At 65.2% G+C, this 19,357-nt stretch overlaps 3 protein-coding genes across 4 annotated transcripts; 2 read left to right on the top strand and 1 right to left on the bottom strand.

Annotated features, from left to right (window-relative positions):
* Positions 1-351: 351 nt before the first annotated feature.
* On the top strand, positions 352-738 carry LOC134162210 (small ribosomal subunit protein eS27-like; the record flags this gene model as incomplete). Its single annotated transcript, XM_062615807.1, has 2 exons — positions 352-526; positions 635-738. Coding segments are annotated over 2 exons (204 nt in total), but the record flags the coding sequence as incomplete, so codon positions are not given.
* A 1,266-nt stretch (positions 739-2,004) lies between these two features.
* On the bottom strand, positions 2,005-11,473 carry ECM1 (extracellular matrix protein 1). Of its 2 annotated transcripts, none has more exons than XM_062615810.1 (7): positions 11,339-11,473; positions 9,278-9,349; positions 7,833-8,119; positions 7,364-7,714; positions 5,487-5,707; positions 2,283-2,367; positions 2,005-2,193 (listed from the first exon to the last, which is right to left on the bottom strand). In XM_062615810.1, exons 1-7 carry the CDS (start codon positions 11,382-11,384, stop codon positions 2,011-2,013), a joined length of 1,245 nt encoding a protein of 414 aa, XP_062471794.1. In that variant the 5' UTR covers positions 11,385-11,473; the 3' UTR covers positions 2,005-2,010. The 2 variants fall into 2 exon arrangements, with proteins under 2 accessions (XP_062471794.1, XP_062471793.1); XM_062615809.1 differs by having other exon boundaries at positions 9,278-9,355; positions 11,339-11,472.
* Positions 11,474-12,367: 894 nt separating this feature from the next.
* LOC134162211 (apoptosis-associated speck-like protein containing a CARD) lies at positions 12,368-15,309 on the top strand. The gene is given in 4 exon segments (XM_062615808.1): positions 12,368-12,385; positions 13,760-13,778; positions 13,781-14,086; positions 14,987-15,309. Coding segments are annotated over 4 exon segments (666 nt in total).
* Positions 15,310-19,357: the final 4,048 nt, after the last annotated feature.

A 19,357-nucleotide genomic window follows, 5' to 3' on the forward strand; every position in this document is an offset into this window, starting at 1 on the left:
CGCTCTCTCCCCCCGTTGATCCCGGTGTGTCCCCCCCGTTGATCCCGGTGTTGATCCCGCTCTCTCCCGCCGTTGATCTCGGTCTCTCCCGCCGTTGATCTCGGTCTCTCCCCCCGTTGATCCCGCTCTCTCCCCCGTTGATCCCGGTCTCTCCCCCCATTGATCCCGGTGTTGATCCCGCTCTCCCCCCCCGTTGATCCCGCTCTCTCCCCCGTTGATCCCGGTCTCTCCCCCCGTTGATCCCGGTGTTGATCCCGGTCTCTCCCGGTGTTGATCCCGGTCTCTCCCCCCGTTGATCCCGGTCTCTCCCCCCCTTTGATCCCGCTCTCTCCCCCCCGTTGATCCCGGTCTCTCTCGGTGTTGATCCCGCTCTCTCCCCCCGTTGATCCCGGTCTTTATCCCGCTGTTCCCGCAGGCTGCTACAAGATCACGACCGTGTTCAGCCATGCCCAGACCGTGGTGCTCTGCGTTGGCTGCTCCACCGTGCTCTGCCAGCCCACGGGGGGCAAGGCGCGGCTCACCGAAGGTACCGGCCCCTTTAAATCCCCCCCCCCCGTATCCATGGCATGGGGTTGGGAATGGCGGAATTCCCGGGATAAGGAGGTGATTCCCTTTTCCTGCCCCTCCATCCCAGGGTGTTCCTTCCGGAGGAAGCAGCACTAAGGGATGGATGCGGCTCCGCTGGGACCTCGGCGCCGGCGCGGGGAGGAGGCCAATAAAGTGTGGATAAAATAGGGAGAGACGGGTGGGATGTGAATGGGTCCAGTGGGAATGGGAATGGTCCCAGTGGGAATGGGAATGGTCCCAGTGGGAATGGGAATGGTTCCAGGGGGAATGGTTCCAGGGGGAATGGTCCCAGTGGGAATGATCCCGGTGGGAATGTGAATGGTCCCGGTGGGATGTGAATGGGTCCAGTGGGATGGGAATGATCCCGGTGGGAATGGTCCCAGTGGGATGGGATGCCCATTGACCCCCATCCACCCCATAGGAACACGGATGCACAGGGACCCCCATAGGGACACTGATGCCCATTGACCCCCATCCACCCCATAGGAACACGGATGCACAGGGACCCCCATAGGGGCACTGATGCCCATTGACCCCCATCCACCCCATAGGGACAGGGATGCACAGGGACCCCCATAGGGGCACTGATGCCCATTGACCTCCATCCACCCCATAGGGACACTGATGCCCATTGACCCCCATCCACCCCATAGGAACACTGATGCCCATTGACCCCCATCCACCCCATAGGGACACGGATGCACATTGACCCCCATCCACCCCATAGGGACACGGATGCACATTGACCCCCATCCACCCCATAGGGACACGGATGCCCATTGACCCCCATGCACCCCATAGGAACACGGATGCACATTGACCCCCATCCACCCCATAGGGACATGGATGTGCAGGGACCCCCATCCACCCCATAGGGACAGGGATGCACAGGGACCCCCATAGGGGCACTGATGCCCATTGACCCCCATACACCCCATAGGAACACGGATGTGCAGGGGCCCCCATCCACCCCATAGGGACACTGATGCCCATTGACCCCCATCCACCCCATAGGAACACGGATGCACATTGACCCCCATCCACCCCATAGGGACACTAATGCCCATTGACCCCCATACACCCCATAGGGACAGGGATGCACAGGGACCCCCATAGGGGCACTGATGCCCATTGACCCCCATCCACCCCATAGGCACAGGGATGCACAGGGACCCCCATAGGGGCACTGATGCACATTGACCCCCATCCACCCCATAGGGACACTGATGCCCATTGACCCCCATCCACCCCATAGGAACACGGATGCACATTGACCCCCATCCACCCCATAGGGGCACTGATGCCCATTGACCCCCATCCACCCCATAGGGGCACTGATGCCCATTGACCCCCATCCACCCCATAGGAACACTGATGCCGAAGCGCGCGTGGGGGGTGCAGCACCTTTATTGTCCCCTATCCCCAGGTTAGGGGGGGGGTCACTCACTCCTCGTGCCCATGGGGCGGGGGGGGCACCGCCAGCCCCATTGACACCCGCTCCAGGTAAGCGGAGTCGAAGCAGCGGCGCCGGGCGGCTGCGTCCCCCCCCTTGCAGCAGCGTTTTGGGTCCTTCCAGCCCCCCCTTGCCCCATGGGTGCTGCACAGGGTGGCGATGGTGTGGGTCAGCTGTGGGCAGGCGGGAGGTACCATGGTCACTTTGGGGGGGGGGGGTATGGGGGGGTTATGGGGCGGGGGGTGCCCCATAGGGCGCTCACCTGCTCCTCGGTGCAGGCGCGCTGCTCCTGGGGGGGGCGAGGGCAGCAGGAGGTGATGGCCCCCAGGAGCTCCGGGATTGGGCGCCTGCGGGATGGGGGGGAGCAATGGGATGTGGGGCAGGGATGGGATGTGGGGGGGAGCAATGGGATATGGGGCAGGGATGGGATGTGGGGCGGGCAATGGGATGGGGGGGGGGCAATGGGATGTGGGGGGGGCAATGGGATGTGGGGGTAACAATGGGATATGGGGCAGGGATGGGATGTGGGGGGAGCAATGGGATATGGGGCAGGGATGGGATGTGGGGCAGGGATGGGATGGGGGGGGAGCAATGGGATATGGGGCAGGGATGGGATGTAGGGGGAGCAATGGGATATGGGGCAGGGATGGGATGGGGGGGGAGCAATGGGATATGGGGCAGGGATGGGATGTGGGGGGAGCAATGGGATATGGGGCAGGGATGGGATGGGGGGAGCAATGGGATATGGGGCAGGGATGGGATGTGGGGGAGCAATGGGATATGGGGCAGGGATGGGATGGGGGGAGCAATGGGATATGGGGCAGGGATGGGATGGGGGGCAGGGATGGGATGTGGGGGGAGCAGTGGGATATGGGGCAGGGATGGGATGGGGGGGGAGCAGTGGGATATGGGGCAGGGATGGGATGGGGGGGAGCAATGAGATATGGGGCAGGGATGGGATGTGGGATGGGGGGGACAGGAATGGGATGTAGGAGGCAGGGATGGGATATGGGGGGAGTGAGGGGGTCAGGGATGGGATGTGAAGGGGCAGGGATGGGATATGGTGGTTACCAATGGAATGGGGGCACAAATGGGATGGGACCAGGGATGGGATCAATGGGATGGGGGTTCCGATGGGGATGTGGGGCAGGGATGGGATCACCAATGGGGTGGGGGCTCCAATGGGATGGGATCATCAATGGGATGGGAGCAGGGATGGGACGGGACCAGACCACCAGTGGGGTGGGATGGGGATACCAATGGAATGAGGGCAGCAATGGGGATGGGGTCGCTGATGGGATGGGGGCTTCGATGGGATGGGGACACCCATGGGGTGGGGGCTCCGATGAGGATGGGATGGGATGGGTCAGCAGTGGGATGGGGGCTCCAATGGGATGGGATCATCAATGGGATGGGGGCAGGGATGGGATGGGATGGGATGGGGACACCAATGGAATGAGGGCAGCAATGGGGATGGGGTCGCCGATGGGATGGGGGCTTCGATGGGATGGGATCACCAATGGGGATGGGATCACCAATGGGGATGGGATCACCAATGGGGATGGGATCACCAATGGGGATGGGGTCGCCGATGGGATGGGTCAGCAGTGGGATGGGGGCTCCAATGGGATGGGATCATCAATGGGATGGGGGCAGGGATGGGATGGGATGGGGACACCAATGGGGATGGGGTCGCCGATGGGATGGGGGCTCCGATGGGGATGTGGGGCAGGGATGGGATCACCAATGGGATGGGGGCTCCGATGGGGGTGTGGGGCAGGGATGGGATCACCAATGGGATGTGGGGCAGGGATGGGATACGTGGGGCAGGGATGGGATCACCAATGGGATGGGGGCTCCGATGGGGATGGGATCACCAATGGGATGGGGGCTCCAATGGGGATGGGGGCTCCGATGAGGATGTGGGGCAGGGATGGGATCACCAATGGGATGGGGGCTCCAATGGGGATGGGGGCTCCGATGGGGATGTGGGGCAGGGATGGGATCACCAATGGGATGAGGGCTCCGATGGGGATGTGGGGCAGGGATGGGATACGTGGGGCAGGGATGGGATCACCAATGGGATGAGGGCTCCAATGGGGATGGGGGCTCTGATGGGGATGTGGGGCAGGGATGGGATCACCAATGGGACGTGGGGCAGGGATGGGATCACCAATGGGATGTGGGGCAGGGATGGGATCACCAATGGGATGAGGGCTCCGATGGGGATGTGGGGATGTGGGGCAGGGATGGGATCACCAATGGGATGGGGGCTCCGATGGGTATGGGGTCGCTGATGGGATGGGTCAGCAATGGGATGGGGGCTCCGATGGGGATGTGGGGCAGGGATGGGATCACCAATGGGATGTGGGGCAGGGATGGGATCACCAATGGGATGGGGGCTCCGATGGGGATGTGGGGCAGGGATGGGATCACCAATGGGATGTGGGGCAGGGATGGGTCACCAATGGGATGGGGGCTCCGATGGGGATGTGGGGCAGGGATGGGATCACCAATGGGATGTGGGCTCCGATGGGGATGTGGGGCAGGGATGGGATCACCAATGGGATGGGGGCTCCGATGGGGGTGTGGGGCAGGGATGGGATCACCAATGGGATGTGGGGCAGGGATGGGATACGTGGGGCAGGGATGGGATCACCAATGGGATGGGGGCTCCGATGGGGATGGGATCACCAATGGGATGGGGGCTCCAATGGGGATGGGGGCTCCGATGAGGATGTGGGGCAGGGATGGGATCACCAATGGGATGGGGGCTCTGATGGGGATGGGATCACCAATGGGATGGGGGCTCCAATGGGGATGGGGGCTCCGATGAGGATGTGGGGCAGGGACGGGATCACCAATGGGATGGGGGGCAGGGACGGGATCACCAATGGGATGAGGGGCAGGGGTGGGATACGTGGGGCAGGGATGGGATCACCAATGGGATGTGGGGCAGGGATGGGATCACCAATGGGACGTGGGGCAGGGATGGGATCACCAATGGGATGGGGGCTCCGATGGGGATGTGGGGCAGGGATGGGATCACCAATGGGACGTGGGGCAGGGATGGGATCACCAATGGGACGTGGGGCAGGGATGGGATCACCAATGGGATGGGGGCTCCGATGGGGATGTGGGGCAGGGATGGGATCACCAATGGGATGGGGGCTCCGATGGGTATGGGGTCGCTGATGGGATGGGTCAGCAATGGGATGTGGGCTCCGATGGGGATGTGGGGCAGGGATGGGGGCTCCGATGAGGATGTGGGGCAGGGATGGGATCACCAATGGGATGTGGGGCAGGGATGGGTCACCAATGGGATGGGGGCTCCGATGGGGATGTGGGGCAGGGATGGGATCACCAATGGGACGTGGGGCAGGGGTGGGATCACCAATGGGATGTGGGGCAGGGATGGGATACGTGGGTCAGGGACGGGTCGGGGGGTGCCGGTGCCGGTGCCCACCTCTTGCTGAGCAGCCTGGCGGGGCCGCAGAGCGCCCGCAGCAGCGCGGGCCCTGCCCGGCCCAGGCTCACGTTGTGCAGCTCCCGATCGTAGCGCGGCTGCGGGGCCGAGGCCGCGAAGCAGCGGAGCCGGGCGGGGGCCGAGCCCTGCCCGCAGCAGCTCCGCTCCCGCAGCCCCAGCGCCGCCTCCTGCCGGCAGAGCCGCTCCAGCCCCGAGCGCCACTGCGGGAGCGGCGGGGCTGGGACCGGGACCGGCACCGGTGCCTTTGGGGACCCCCCCCCCCCCTTCCGGTGCCGTTTTCCCGGTGTTCGGGGCCCTCCTGGTCCCTGCGGATGCTCGGATCCCCCCCCCCCCATCCCCAGAGGCCTGGATCCCCTCTTGGGATCCTTTTGGTCCAGTTCTGGGTCCTGCCTGGATCCCTGCACACAGCAGGGTACCCCCATCCTCCATCCAGCCCCGGACCCTGTTCTGGGTATTGGGGTACCCCTGTCCTGCGTCCAGTCCCGGACCCTATTCTGGGTATTGGGGTACCCCCATCCTGCGTCCAGCCCCGGACCCTATTCTGGGTATTGGGGTACCCCTGTCCTGCGTCCAGCCACGGACCCTATTCTGGGTACCGGGGTACCCCCATCCTGCGTCCAGCCCCGGACCCTATTCTGGGTATTGGGGTACCCCCGTCCTGCGTCCAGCCCCGGACCCTATTCTGGGTACCAGGGTACCCCCATCCTCCGTCCAGCCCCGGACCCTATTCTGGGTATTGGGGTACCCCCGTCCTGCGTCCAGCCCCGGACCCTATTCTTGGTATTGGGGTACCCCCGTCCTGCGTCCAGCCCCGGACCCTATTCTGGGTATTGGGGTACCCCCATCCTGCATCCCTTTGTGCACTCCTGCATCATTCCTGGCCCCTATTCCAGACCCCAGGGTACCCCCATCCCAGTCTCTGCTCCTGCATCCCCAGAGCCTGTTCCGGGTACCAGAGTACCCCCATCCCACATCCCTGTCTCTGCTCCTGCATCCCCAAACCCTATTCTAGGTACCAGGGTACCCCCATCCCCATCTCCGCTCTTGCATCATTCCTGCATCCCCAGAGCCTGTTCTAGGTACCAGGGTACCCCCATCTGCATCCCCATCTCCGCTCCTGCATCATTCCCGCATCCCTGAACCCTATTGTAGGTACCAGGGTACCCCCATCTGCATCCCTATGTCTGCTCCTGCATCATTCCTGCATCCCCAGACCCTGTTCTAGGTACCAGGATACCCCCATCCCGCATCTCTCTTGTGTCTGCTCCTGCATCATTCCTGCATCCCTGGCCCCTGTTCCGGGTACCAGGGTACCCCCATCCCGCATCCCCATCTCTGCTCCTGCATCGTTCCTGCATCCCTGGCCCCTATTCCGGGTACCAGGGTACCCCCATCCCGCATCCCCATCTCTGCTCCTGCATCGTTCCTGCATCCCTGGCCCCTATTCCGGGTACCAGCGCACCCCCATCCCTCCCTGGCCCCTATTCAAGACCCCTGGGTACCCCCATCCCGCATCCCTCTTGTGGCTGCTCCTGCATCATTCCTGCATCCCCAGACCTTATTCCGGGTACCAGGGTATCCCCATCCCTCCCTGGCCCCTATTCCAGACCTCAGGGTACCCCCATCTGCATCCCCATCTCCACTCCTGCATCCCCAGACCCTGTTCTAGGTACCAGGGCACCCCCATCCCACATCCCCATCTCTGCTCCTGCATCATTCCTGCATCCCTGGCCCCTATTCCGGGTACCAGCGCCCCCCCATCCCTCATCCCCCTCTCCACCCCTGCACCATTCCCGCACCCCCCCCCCCCACCCCCCACCCCTCCCCCCCCCCCCACCCCCCCCACCCCCCCTCACCGCCTCGTGCGCGCACTCCACGCTCCCGTTGCTGCAGCAGCGCCCAAAATCCCTCTCGAGGCGCCGGTGGAACCGGGCCAGGGGCCCGGGGGGCCCGGTGGGGCCGGGCCGCAGCCCCCGCAGCGCGCAGATGTTGCCCACGTTGGAGGCCGTGGGTTCCCCGGGGGGGAACGGGACCGGAACCGGCACCGGGACCAGGACCGGGACCTCCGGGCTCCGCTCGGTCCCGAGGGCAGCGGCGGCATCGCTGAAGCAGCGCCTCCGGTGCGCGCCCCGCAGGCGGCAGCAATGGAACGGCCGCGTCTTCACCGCGAACTCCGCCGAGCAGAACGCGTCCAGCACCGCGGCCCACTGCGGGGGCAGCGAGGGGTGAGGCTCAGGACCCCCCCCCCCCCTACAACAACAACACCGGGTCCGGTACCGGGGATCCCCCCCCCCCCACAACAACCCCGTCCCGGTCCCTCCGGACCTCGCGGCGGGCGCAGGGCACGGGAGCATCGCGGTCGCAGCACGAATCCAGGCGGGTGCTGAAGGCTCCGAGCGCCGCCGCCTGGCGCCGGAGGTGCCCGAAGGAGCTCGGGGGCAGAGCGGGGACCGAGGAGGGCGGCGGGGGGGGCCGGTACCGGCAGAGCCGGGTCACGGCGGCGGCTTCGGGCCACGGAGGGGGGAAACCGGGCACGGAGCGGGGCCCCCACGGGGCCGCGGTGGCGGCGGAGGCCGAGGACGGGAGAGGCGGTGGGGCCGGGTCCTGCAGCACTGGGGGGGGGGGGGGGGTTGGTTATGGGGCAGGAGAGCCTGGAGCCCGGCCATGTCCCTGCATCCATGGTCCCCATCCTAAGGGATTCCCTGTATCCAGGTCCCCATCCCAAGGTGCTGACCCCCCCCCCCCCCCATTATCCATGTCCCCCCCATCCATGTCCCCATCCCAAGGTGTTCCCTGTATCCAGGTCCCCATCCCAAGGTGCTGACCCCCCCCCTCCCCATTATCCTTGTCCCCCCATCCATGTCCCCTCCATCCATGGTCCCCATCCCAAGGTGTTGCCCCCATCCATGGTCCCCATCCTAAGGGATTCCCTGTATCCATGTCCCCATCCCAGGGTGCTGACCCCCCACCATTATCCATGTCCCCCCATCCTAAGGGGTTCCCTTTATCCATGTCCTTATCCCAATGTGTGTGTCGTCCCCCCCCCATGGTCCCTATCCCAAGGGGGTCCCCCCATCCATGTCCCCATCCCAAAGTGCTGCCCCCCCCCCCCCATTAACCATATCCCCCCCATCCATGGTCCCCATCCCAAGGTGCTGCCCCCCCCCCCCCCCATTATCCATGGTCCCCCCATCCTAAGGTGTTCCCTGTATCCATGTCCCTACCCCAAAGTGCTGCCCCCCCTCCATTATCCATGTCCCTATCCCAATGTATTCCCCCCCCCCCCCCATGGTCCCTATCCCAAGGGGGTTCCCCCATCCATGTCCCCATCCCAAAGTGCTGCCCCCCCCACCATTAACCATGTCCCCCCCATCCATGGTCCCCATCCTAAGGGGTTCCCTGTATCCATGTCCCCATCCCAAAGTGCTGCCCCCCCACTCCATTATCCATGTCCCCCCCATCCGTGGTCCCTATCCCAATGTGTCCCCCCCATCCATGTCCCCATCCCAAGGTGTTCCCTGTATCCATATCCTCATCCCAAGGTGTTGCCCCCCCCCCATCACCCTCCTCTCCCCTCCATGTCCCCATTCCAAGGTGTTCCCCCCATCACCCCTGTTCCCCTCATCCATGCCCCCCACATCCATCTCCCCCTCACAACGAGTCCCCCCCATCTCCCCATCCATGGTCCCCCCCATCCCAAAGGGGTTTCCTGTATCCATGCCCTCATCCCAAGGTGTTGCCCCCCCCCCGTTCCCGTGTCCCATCCTCACGCTGTTGGATGGGGGGGAGCTGCAGCTCCAGGCTCTCCTGCCCCACATCCTGGGGGGGCTCCGGCGCCACCACTGTCACTGGGGGGGGGACAATGGGGGTCAATGGGGGGGACAATGGGGGTCAATGGGGGGGGACAATGAGGGTCAATGGGGAGGACAATGAGGGTCAATGGGGGGGACAATGGGGGTCAAGGGGGGGACAATGGGGGTCAAGGGGGGAGACAATGGGGGTCAATGGGGGGGACAATGGGGGTCAATGGGGGGGACACAATGGGGGTCAATGGGGGGGACACAATGGGGGTCAATGGGGGGACACAATGGGGGTTAATGGGGGAGACACAATGGGGTCAATGGGGGGGACACAATGGGGGTCAATGGGGGGGGACAATGGGGGTCAATGGGGGGGACACAATGGGGGACACAATGGGGGTCAATGGGGGGGACACAATGGGGGTCAATGGGGGAGGACAATGGGGGTCAATGGGGGGGACACAATGAGGGTCAATGGGGGGGACACAATGGGGGTCAATGGGGGAGACAATGGGGGTCAATGGGGAGGACAATGAGGGTCAATGGGGGGGACACAATGGGGGTCAATGGGGGAGACAATGAGGGTCAATGGGGGACACAATGGGGGTCAATGGGGGGGACACAATGGGGGTCAATGGGGGGGACACAATGGGGGTCAATGGGGGGGACACAATGGGGGTCAATGGGGAGGACAATGGGGGTCAATGGGGAGGACAATGGGGGTCAATGGGGGGGACAATGGGGGTCAGTGGGGGGACACAATGGGGGTCAATGGGGAGGACACAATGGGGGGACACAATGAGGGTCAATGGGGGGGACACAATGGGGGTCAATGGGGGGGACACAATGGGGGTCAATGGGGGACACAATGGGGGTCAATGGGGGTGGACAATGGGGGACACCCCCCCCCCCCTCTCCCCATCCCCATGGGGTTTGGGGCCCCGTGATGGGGAGGAGACCAAAGAGAGCCGGGGGACGGGGCCCGGATGTGGGGCAGGGACCCAGGGGCGTGACCCACACATCCGGGGTGGGGAGCCCGGTGTCCAGGAAGGGGACCCAAACAGGGCCCAAGGAATTCGGGAAGTGGAACCGGGAGATGGGGAAGGGGACTCGGGAATTCCCTTGGGGAAGGGGACCCAGTGGTTGGGATGGGATCCGGGCACCCCAATAGGGACCGCGGCACCCAAATGGGGACCGCGGCACCCAAACGGGGACCGGGGCACCCAAACGGGGACTGGGGCACCCAAATGGGGACCGGGGCACCCAAATGGGGACCGGGGCATGCAAAAAGGGATCCGGGCACCCCAATAGGGACCGGGGCACCCAAACGGGGACTGGGGCATCCAAATGGGATCCAGGCACCCAAACGGGGACCGGGGCACCCAAACGGAGATCGGGGCACCCAAACGGGGATCCAGGCACCCAAACAGGGACCAGGGCACCCAAACAGGGACTGGGGCACCCAAGCGGGGACCGGGGCACCCAAGCGGGGACCGGGGCATCCAAATTGGGATCCAGGCACCCAAATAGGGACCAGGGCACCCAAACAGGGACCGGGGCACCCAAAAAGGGACCGGGGCACCCAAACGGGATCCAGGCACCCGAACAGGGACCAGGGCATCCAAATTGGGATCCAGGGCACACAAACAGGGACCAGAGCACACAAACAGGGACCAGGGAACCCAAATAGAGACCGGGGCACCCAAATTGGGATCCAGGCACCCAAACGGGGACCGGGGCACCCAAACGGGATCCAGGCACCTAAATAGGGACTGGGGCACCCAAATGGAGACCAGGGCATCCAAACGGGATCTGGGCACCAAAATAGGGACCGGGGCACCCAAAAAGGGACCGGGGCACCCAAACGGGATCCAGGCACCCAAATAGGGACCGGGGCACCCAAACGGGGACCGGGGCACCCAAACGGGATCTGAGCACCCAAATTGGGATCCAGGGCACCTAAACGGGATCCAGGTCTCAAGGAAAGGGACCCGGAATTCCCAAAGGGAACCGGCTGGGGCCGGGACTCACCGGTAGCGCCGAGGAGGAGGAGTTGGAGGAGGCTGAAGGCAGCCATGGGGCGGGCGCTGTGGGGCTGGAGCCGCCGCTGTGGGGCTGGAGCCGGCTCCCAGCTTATGAAGGGCCGGGGCCTGAGTCACGGCCTTCCGTGGGGTGGGGCGGGATGGGGGGGGGGGGGGGGGGGCACGGGGGGGGGGGGGGGCTGCGGCTGCTGCACCCCAAAACAACGCCACGATCGTGCCCCCCCCCCCCCCCCCAACCCCAAACATGGCGGCTCCGGCCCCCCCCATAGCGGCCCCTGTCCCCCCCATAGCGGCCCCTGTCCCCCCCATAGTGGTCCTGTCCCCTTCCCCCCCCCCATAGAGGCTTCTGCCCCCCCCATTGGCGGTCCCATCCCCCCCCCCCATAGCGAACCCTGCCCCCCCCCCCAAAGCAAGGGGAAGCAGCCGCATTTTTGCGGTTTTTGCCCCATTTTGGGCCCTGCCCCACCCCGTGACTCAGCCCCGGGCAAGGGGGGGGGGGGGAACCCCCCCCCATTGGAAGGACCCATTTCCCCTCCCCTCCCCCCTTGAACCCCCTATGGAAGAGGTTTGGGGGGGGGGGGGGCAGAGCCACCAGCGCCTCCCTTTAACCCCCATTATGGGGGTCAATGGGGGGGTCCCAGCCCCATGGACGTGGGGGGGGGGGTATTTCCCAACAGCCGGGTCCAGGTGACGCAGGTTTGCGCAACCCCCCCCCCCCCCTTTGTGTCCCACCGGGAATCCAATGGGAAAACCCCGGGAGGAAGAAGGGGGGGATGGGGGGGGGGGACCCCCAAGAGGGTCCCTGGGGGGGCTTTAAGGGGGTTCAGGTCCCAAAGGGGGCGATGGGAGGGTCCTAAAGGGGGGGGGGGCTTAGGGGGGTCCCTATGGAGGCCCCAAGGGGGGAAGGTACCAAGAGGGGGGGCCCAGAAGGGGCCGTGGGGTCCCTGGTCCGTGTCCCCCCCCCTTTATTGAGGTGGGAGTTGTAGTGGCAGAGCCCCCCCATAGCACGGAACGCGATATGTGGGGCACGGTGGGGGTATGGGAGCCATAGGAAGGACATGGGGGGCACGATGGGGACATGGGGGGCACACTCAGAGCTCCGGAACGCCCTCGCTTTGCCCCCCTAAAGCCCCGTCCCATAGGGGACGAGCGGGCGGGCGGGCGCTAGGACCCGGGACTGCAACGGCGGGCGGGGCGGGGTCATGTCCATATAAGGAGGTGGAGGGCGGGGCCATGACCATATTAGGGAAGGGTGGTGCCGCTGCCGGCTCGTCCGGTTGTGCCGCGGGCAGCGGGGCCGGTTTGGGGCCGGGCCGTGGGGAGCCGGAGCCATAGGGGGAGAGCCCCCATCCCTGCCCCATTGCAGGCAGGAGCCCCCATCCCTGCCCCACTGCAGGCAGGAGCCCCCCATCCCTGCCCCACTGCAGGCAGGAGCCCCCATCCCTGCCCCATTGCAGGCAGGAGCCCCCCATCCCTGCCCCACTGCAGGCAGGAGCCCCCATCCCTGCCCCATTGCAGGCAGCGGCCTCATCCCTGCCCCACTGCAGGCAGGAGCCCCCATCCCTGCCCCACTGCAGGCAGGAGCCCCCATCCCTGCCCCACTGCAGGCAGGAGCCCCCATCCCTGCCCCATTGCAGGCAGCGGCCTCATCCCTGCCCCACTGCAGGCAGGAGCCCCCATCCCTGCCCCATTGCAGGCAGCGGCCTCATCCCTGCCCCACTGCGGGCAGGAGCCCCCATCCCTGCCCCACTGCGGGCAGCGGCCTCATTCCTGCCCCATCGCAGGCAGGAGCCCCCCATCCCTGCCCCACTGCGGGCAGGAGCCCCCATCCCTGCCCCATTGTCGGCAGGAGCCCCCATCCCTGCCCCATTGCAGGCAGGAGCCCCCCATCCCTGCCCCACTGCGGGCAGGAGCCCCCCATCCCTGCCCCATTGCGGGCAGCGGCCTCATCCCTGCCCCACTGCAGGCAGGAGCCCCCATCCCTGCCCCACTGCGGGCAGGAGCCCCCATCCCTGCCCCATTGTCGGCAGGAGCCCCCATCCCTGCCCCACTGCGGGCAGCGGCCTCATCCCTGCCCCATTGCAGGCAGCGGCCTCATCCCTGCCCCACTGCAGGCAGCGGCCTCATTCCTGCCCCACTGCAGGCAGGAGCCCCCATCCCTGCCCCACTGCGGGCAGGAGCCCCCATCCCTGCCCCACTGCAGGCAGCATCCTCATCCCTGCCCCACTGCAGGCAGGAGCCCCCATCCCTGCCCCATCGCAGGCAGGAGCCCCCATCCCTGCCCCATTGCGGGCAGGAGCCCCCATCCCTGCCCCATCGCAGGCAGGAGCCCCCATTTCCCCCCTCCACGCCCTCCCCAGGGCCAGCAGCTCAAGCGCCGCCTTGAGCCCCACGTCTCCCCTCCCGTCAGCCCCATTTCCTTCCTGCCCCATCGGCCCCATGGCCTGGAGCAGCAGCGGCGGCGCCGTGGGGCCGGGGGGCCGGGACCGCATCCTGCGGGTGCTGGACGAGCTGCAGGCGCTGGAGCTGCGGCGCATGAAGGCGGCGCTGAACCGGGCGCCGGGGGCCGGCGGGTACCGGCCCGTGCCCCGCGGCAGGATGGAGGCGGCCGACGCGCTCGAGCTCACCGACCTCATCCTGGGTCACTATGGGGAGCGCTATGGGGTGACGGTGGTGGGGCAGGCGCTGAGGAGCATCGAGAGGAGGGACCTGGCCGAGTGGCTGCTGGGGGATGGGGGTGAGAGGAGGTGGGGTGGGGTGGGGTGGGGTGGGTTGGATGGGATGGGTTGGGATGGATGGGTTGGGATGGGATGGATTCGGATGGATGGGTTGGGATGGATGGGATGGCATGGATGGGTTGGGTTGGGTTGGGATGGATGTGATGGGTTGGGATGGGATGCGTTGGGATGGGTTGGGATGGGATGCGTTGTGTTGGGATGGGATGCATTGGGATGTGTTGTGTTTGGATGGGATGTGTTGGGATGGGATGCGTTGGGATGGGATGGGTTGTGTTGGGATGGGATGGGTTGGGTTGGGATGGGATGCGTTGTGATGTGTTGGCATGGGATGCGTTGTGTTGGGATGGGTTGGGATGGGATGCGTTGGGTTGGGATGGGATGCGTTGTGTTGGGATGGGTTGGGATGGGTTGTGTTGGGATGGGTTGGGATGGGATGCGTTGTATTGGGATGGGTTGGGATGCGTTGGGATGGGATGCGTTGGGATGCGTTGGGATGGGATGCGTTGGGATGGGATGGGTTGGGATGGGATGCGTTGGGATGGAATGCGTTGTGTTGGGATGGGTTGGGATGCGTTGTGATGTGTTGGGATGGGATGCGTTGGGATGTGTTGTGTTGGGATGGGATGCGTTGTGTTGGGATGGGATGGGACGGGATGCGTTGGGATGGAATGCGTTGTGTTGGGATGGGATGTGTTGGGTTGGGATGGGACGGGATGCGTTAGGATGGGATGCGTTAGGATGGGATGCGTTAGGATGGGATGCGTTAGGATGGGATGTGTTGGGATGGGATGGGATGCGTTCGTTGGGATGAGTTGCGATGCGCTGTGTCAGGACGCACCACCCCAAGTACCCAAGTTCCGCCCCCTCCAACCCCTTCCCCCCCCTTTCCCCCTTCTCAGCCCCTCCCCGCCCCTCCGATGACGCCGCCGATGACGCCGGCGATGACGTCAGTGCCGAGGCCGGCCGCCGGTTCGTGCAGCGGCACCGCGCGGCGCTGGTGCAGGGGGTGCGGGCGGCGGCGGCGCTCGCGGACCGGCTCCAGGCGCGGGGCGCGCTCAGCACCGAGGCCGCGGCCGCCGTGGCCGCCGGGGCCACCCCGCAGGAGCGGATGCGGCGGCTCCTGGACACGGCCCCGGGCTGGGGGCCCCGCGGCCACGGCTGCTTCCTGCGGGCGCTGCGGGAGCTCCAGCCCTGCCTCGCCGAGGAGCTGGGGGAGCCCTGAGCGCGCCCCCACGATGGGAGCCCTTGGGTGCCCCCGTCCCTATGGGAACCATTGGGTGCCTCCATCCCCATAGCACCCGTTGGGTACCCCCATCCCCATAGGACCCATTGGATAACCCCATCCCTATAGCACCCGTTGGGTACCCCCATCCCCATAGGACCCATTGGATAACCCCATCCCTATAGCACCCGTTGGGTGCCTCCATCCCTATAGCACCCGTTGGGTGCCTCCATCCCTACAGCACCCATTGGGTATCCCCATCCCTATAGGACCCATTGGATAACCCCATCCATATGGGACCAATTTGGTATCTCCATCCCTATAGCACTGGTTAGGTATCCCCATCCCTATAGGAACCATTGGGTATCCCCATCCCCATAGGACCCATTGGGTGCCTCCATCCCTATAGCACCCATTGGGTATCCCCATCCCTATAGGAACCATTGGGTGCCTCCATCCCTATAGCACCCGTTGGGTACCCCCATCCCCATAGGACCCCTTGGATAACCCCATCCGTATGGGACCAATTGGGTACCCCAATCCCTATAGGAACCATTGGGTATCCCCATCCCTATAGCACTGGTTAGGTATCCCCATCCCTATAGGAACCATTGGGTATCCCCATCCCTATAGCACTGGTTAGGTATCCCCATCCCTATAGGAACCATTGGGTATCCCCATAGGACCCATTGGGTGCCTCCATCCCTACAGCACCCATTGGGTATCCCCATCCCTATAGGAACCATTGGGTATCCCCATCCCCATAGGACCCATTGGATAACCCCATCCATATGGGACCAATTGGGTATCCCCATCCCCATAGGACCCATTGGATAACCCCATCCCTATAGCACCCGTTGGGTACCCCCATCCCTATAGGACCCCTTGGGTATCCCCATCCCCATAGGACCCCTTGGATAACCCCATCCGCATGGGACCAATTGGGTATCCCCATCCCTATAGGAACCATTGGGTGCCTCCATCCCTACAGCACCCATTGGGTACCCCCATCCCTATAGGACCCATTGGATAACCCCATCCGCATGGGACCAATTGGGTATCCCCATCCCTATAGGAACCATTGGGTGACTCCATCCCTATAGCACCCGTTGGGTACCCCCATCCCCATAGGACCCCTTGGATAACCCCATCCGTATGGGACCAATTGGGTATCCCCATCCCTATAGCACTGGTTAGGTATCCCCATCCCTATAGGAACCATTGGGTATCCCCATCCCCATAGGACCCATTGGGTGCCTCCATCCCTACAGCACCCATTGGGTATCCCCATCCCTATAGGACCCCTTGGGTGCCCCCATCCCTATAGGACCCCTTGCGTACCCCCATCCCAATGGGACCCCCGGGTTGCCCCCATCCTGATGGGACCCCTTGGATAACCCCATCCCTATAGCACCTGTTGGGTAACCCCATCTCTATAGGAACCATTGGGTATCCCCATCCCCACTGAACCCCTTGTGTGCCCCCATCCCCATAGGACCCCTTGGGTACCCCCATCGCTATAGAACCCCTTGGGTGCCCCCATCCCCATTGAACCCCTTGGGTGCCCCCATCCCCATAGGACCCCTTGGGTACCCCATCCCCACTGAACCCCTTGGGTACCCCCATCCCCATAGGACCCCTTGGGTACCCCCACCCCTATAGACCCCCTTGGGTGCCCCCATCCCCACTGAACCCCTTGGGTGCCCCCATCCCCATAGGACCCCTTGGGTACCCCATCCCCACTGAACCCCTTGGGTGCCCCCATCCCCATAGGACCCCTTGGGTACCCCCACCCCTATAGACCCCCTTGGGTGCCCCCATCCCAATTGAACCCCTTGGGTTCCGCCTTCAGCCCATCCCCACTGAACCCCTTGGGTACCCCCATCCCCACTGAACCCCTTGGGTGCCCCCATCCCCACTGAACCCCTTGGGTACCCCCATCCCCATTGAACCCCTTGGGTGCCCCCAGCCCCATAGGACCCCTTGGGTGCCCCCATCCCCACTGAACCCCTTGGGTGCCCCCATCCCCATTGAACCCCTTGGGTGCCCCCAGCCCCATTGAACCCCTTGGGTGCCCCCAGCCCCATAGGACCCCTTGGGTGCCCCCATCCCCACTGAACCCCTTGGGTACCCCCATCCCCATTGAACCCCTTGGGTGCCCCCAGCCCCATAAGACCCCTTGGGTGCCCCCATCCCCATTGAACCCCTTAAGGATCCCCATTGAACCCCTTGGGTACCCCCCAACCCCACTGAACCCCTTTGGGTGCCCCCATCCCCATTGAACCCCTTGGGTGCCCCCATCCCCATTGAACCCCTTGGGTACCCCCACCCCTATAGACCCCCTTGGGTGCCCCCATCCCCATAGGACCCCTTGGGTGCCCCCATCCCCATTGAACCCCTTGGGTGCCCCCAGCCCCATTGAACCCCTTGGGTGCCCCCAGCCCCACTGAACCCCTTGGGTGCCCCCAGCCCCATTGAACCCCTTGGGTGCCCCCAGCCCCATGGATCCCCTCTTGTCGGGCTGCACCCATGGAAGGGGCGCGGGGACCCCCGGGATCGGAGGTGAAGCCTTTATATGGGGGGTGCTCGCAATAAACGTGGCCGGGAACCGAGTCCCGGTGCGGAGGGGGCTGGGGGGGCACCGGGGGGCAGGGAGGGGGCTGGGTGCAGGCAGGGTCCTGGCAGGGCACAGGCAGGGCTCAGGGTGCTGAATGCAGGCAGGGTCCTGGCAGAGCACAGGCAGGGTCCTGGCAGGGTACAGGCAGGGCTCAGGGTGCAGGCAAGGTCCTGGCAGGGCTCAGGGTGCTGGGTACAGGCAGGGTGCGCACAGGGTCCTAGCAGGTCACAGGGTACAGGCAGGTGCAGGGTTCAGGGTGCTGGGTAAAGGCAGGGTCCTAGCAGGGTACAGGCAGGCTCGGGGTGCTGGGTGCAGGCAGGGTCCTAGCAGAGCACAGGCAGGGTCCTAGCAGGGTACAGGGCTCAGGGTACTGGGTGCTGGCAGGGTCCTAGCAGGTCACAGGGTACAGGCAAGGTCCTGGCAGGTCACAGGGTCCTGGCAGGCTCAGGGTTCAGGGTACAGGCAGGGTACAGGCAGGCTCAGGGCGCTGGGTGCAGGGTACAGGCAGGGTCCTGGCAGGGGTCAGGGCTCAGGGTGCTGGGTGCAGGGTACAGGCAGGGTCCTGGCAGGGGTCAGGGCTCAGGGTGCTGGGTGCTGGCAGGGTCCTAGCAGGTCACAGGGTACAGGCAGGTACAGGCAGGGTCCTGGCAGGGCTCAGGGTGATGGGTACAGGCAGGGTCCTAGCAGAGCACAGGCAGAGTCCTAGCAAGGTCCTGGCAGGCTCAGGGCTCAGGGTGCTGGGTACAGGCAGGGTCCTGGCAGGCTCCTGGCAGGCTCAGGGTGCTGGGTGCAGGGTACAGGCAAGGTCCTGGCAGGGTACAGGGCTCAGGGTGCTGGGTACAGGCAGGTACAGGCAGGGTCCTAGCAGGGCGCTGGGTGCTGGCAGGGTCCTGGCAGGTCACAGGCAGGGTACAGGGCTCAGGGTGCTGGGTGCAGGCAAGGTCCTGGCAGGGGTCAGGGCTCAGGGTGCTGGGTGCAGGCAAGGTCCTGGCAGGGGTCAGGGCTCAGGGTGCTGGGTGCAGGGTACAGGCAGGGTCCTGTCAGGGTACAGGGCTCAGGGTGCTGGGTGCAGGGTACAGGCAGGGTCCTGGCAGGGCTCAGGGTGCTGGGTGCTGGGTGCTGGGTACAGGCAGGGTGGAAGCAGGGTCCTGGCAGGCTCAAGGTGCTGGGTACAGGCAGGGTCCTGGCAGGGTCAGGGCTCAGGGCTCAGGGTGCTGGGTGCAGGCAGGGTCCTGGCAGGTCACAGGCGGGGCTCAGGGTGCTGGGTGCTGGCAGGGTCCTGGCAGGGCTCAGGGCTCAGGGTGCTGGGTGCAGGCAAGGTCCTAGCAGGTCACAGGCAGGGCTCAGGGCGCAGGGTGGAGGCAGGGTCCTGGCAGGCTCAGGGTGCTGGGTGCTGGGTGCAGGCAGGGTCCTGGCAGGGTACAGGGCTCA

The sequence above is a fragment of the Pezoporus occidentalis genome, unplaced genomic scaffold, assembly GCF_034315485.1.
Source record: "Pezoporus occidentalis ecotype Australia unplaced genomic scaffold, CSIRO_AGI_Poc_V1 ctg1833, whole genome shotgun sequence".
NCBI lineage: Eukaryota > Metazoa > Chordata > Aves > Psittaciformes > Psittacidae > Pezoporus > Pezoporus occidentalis.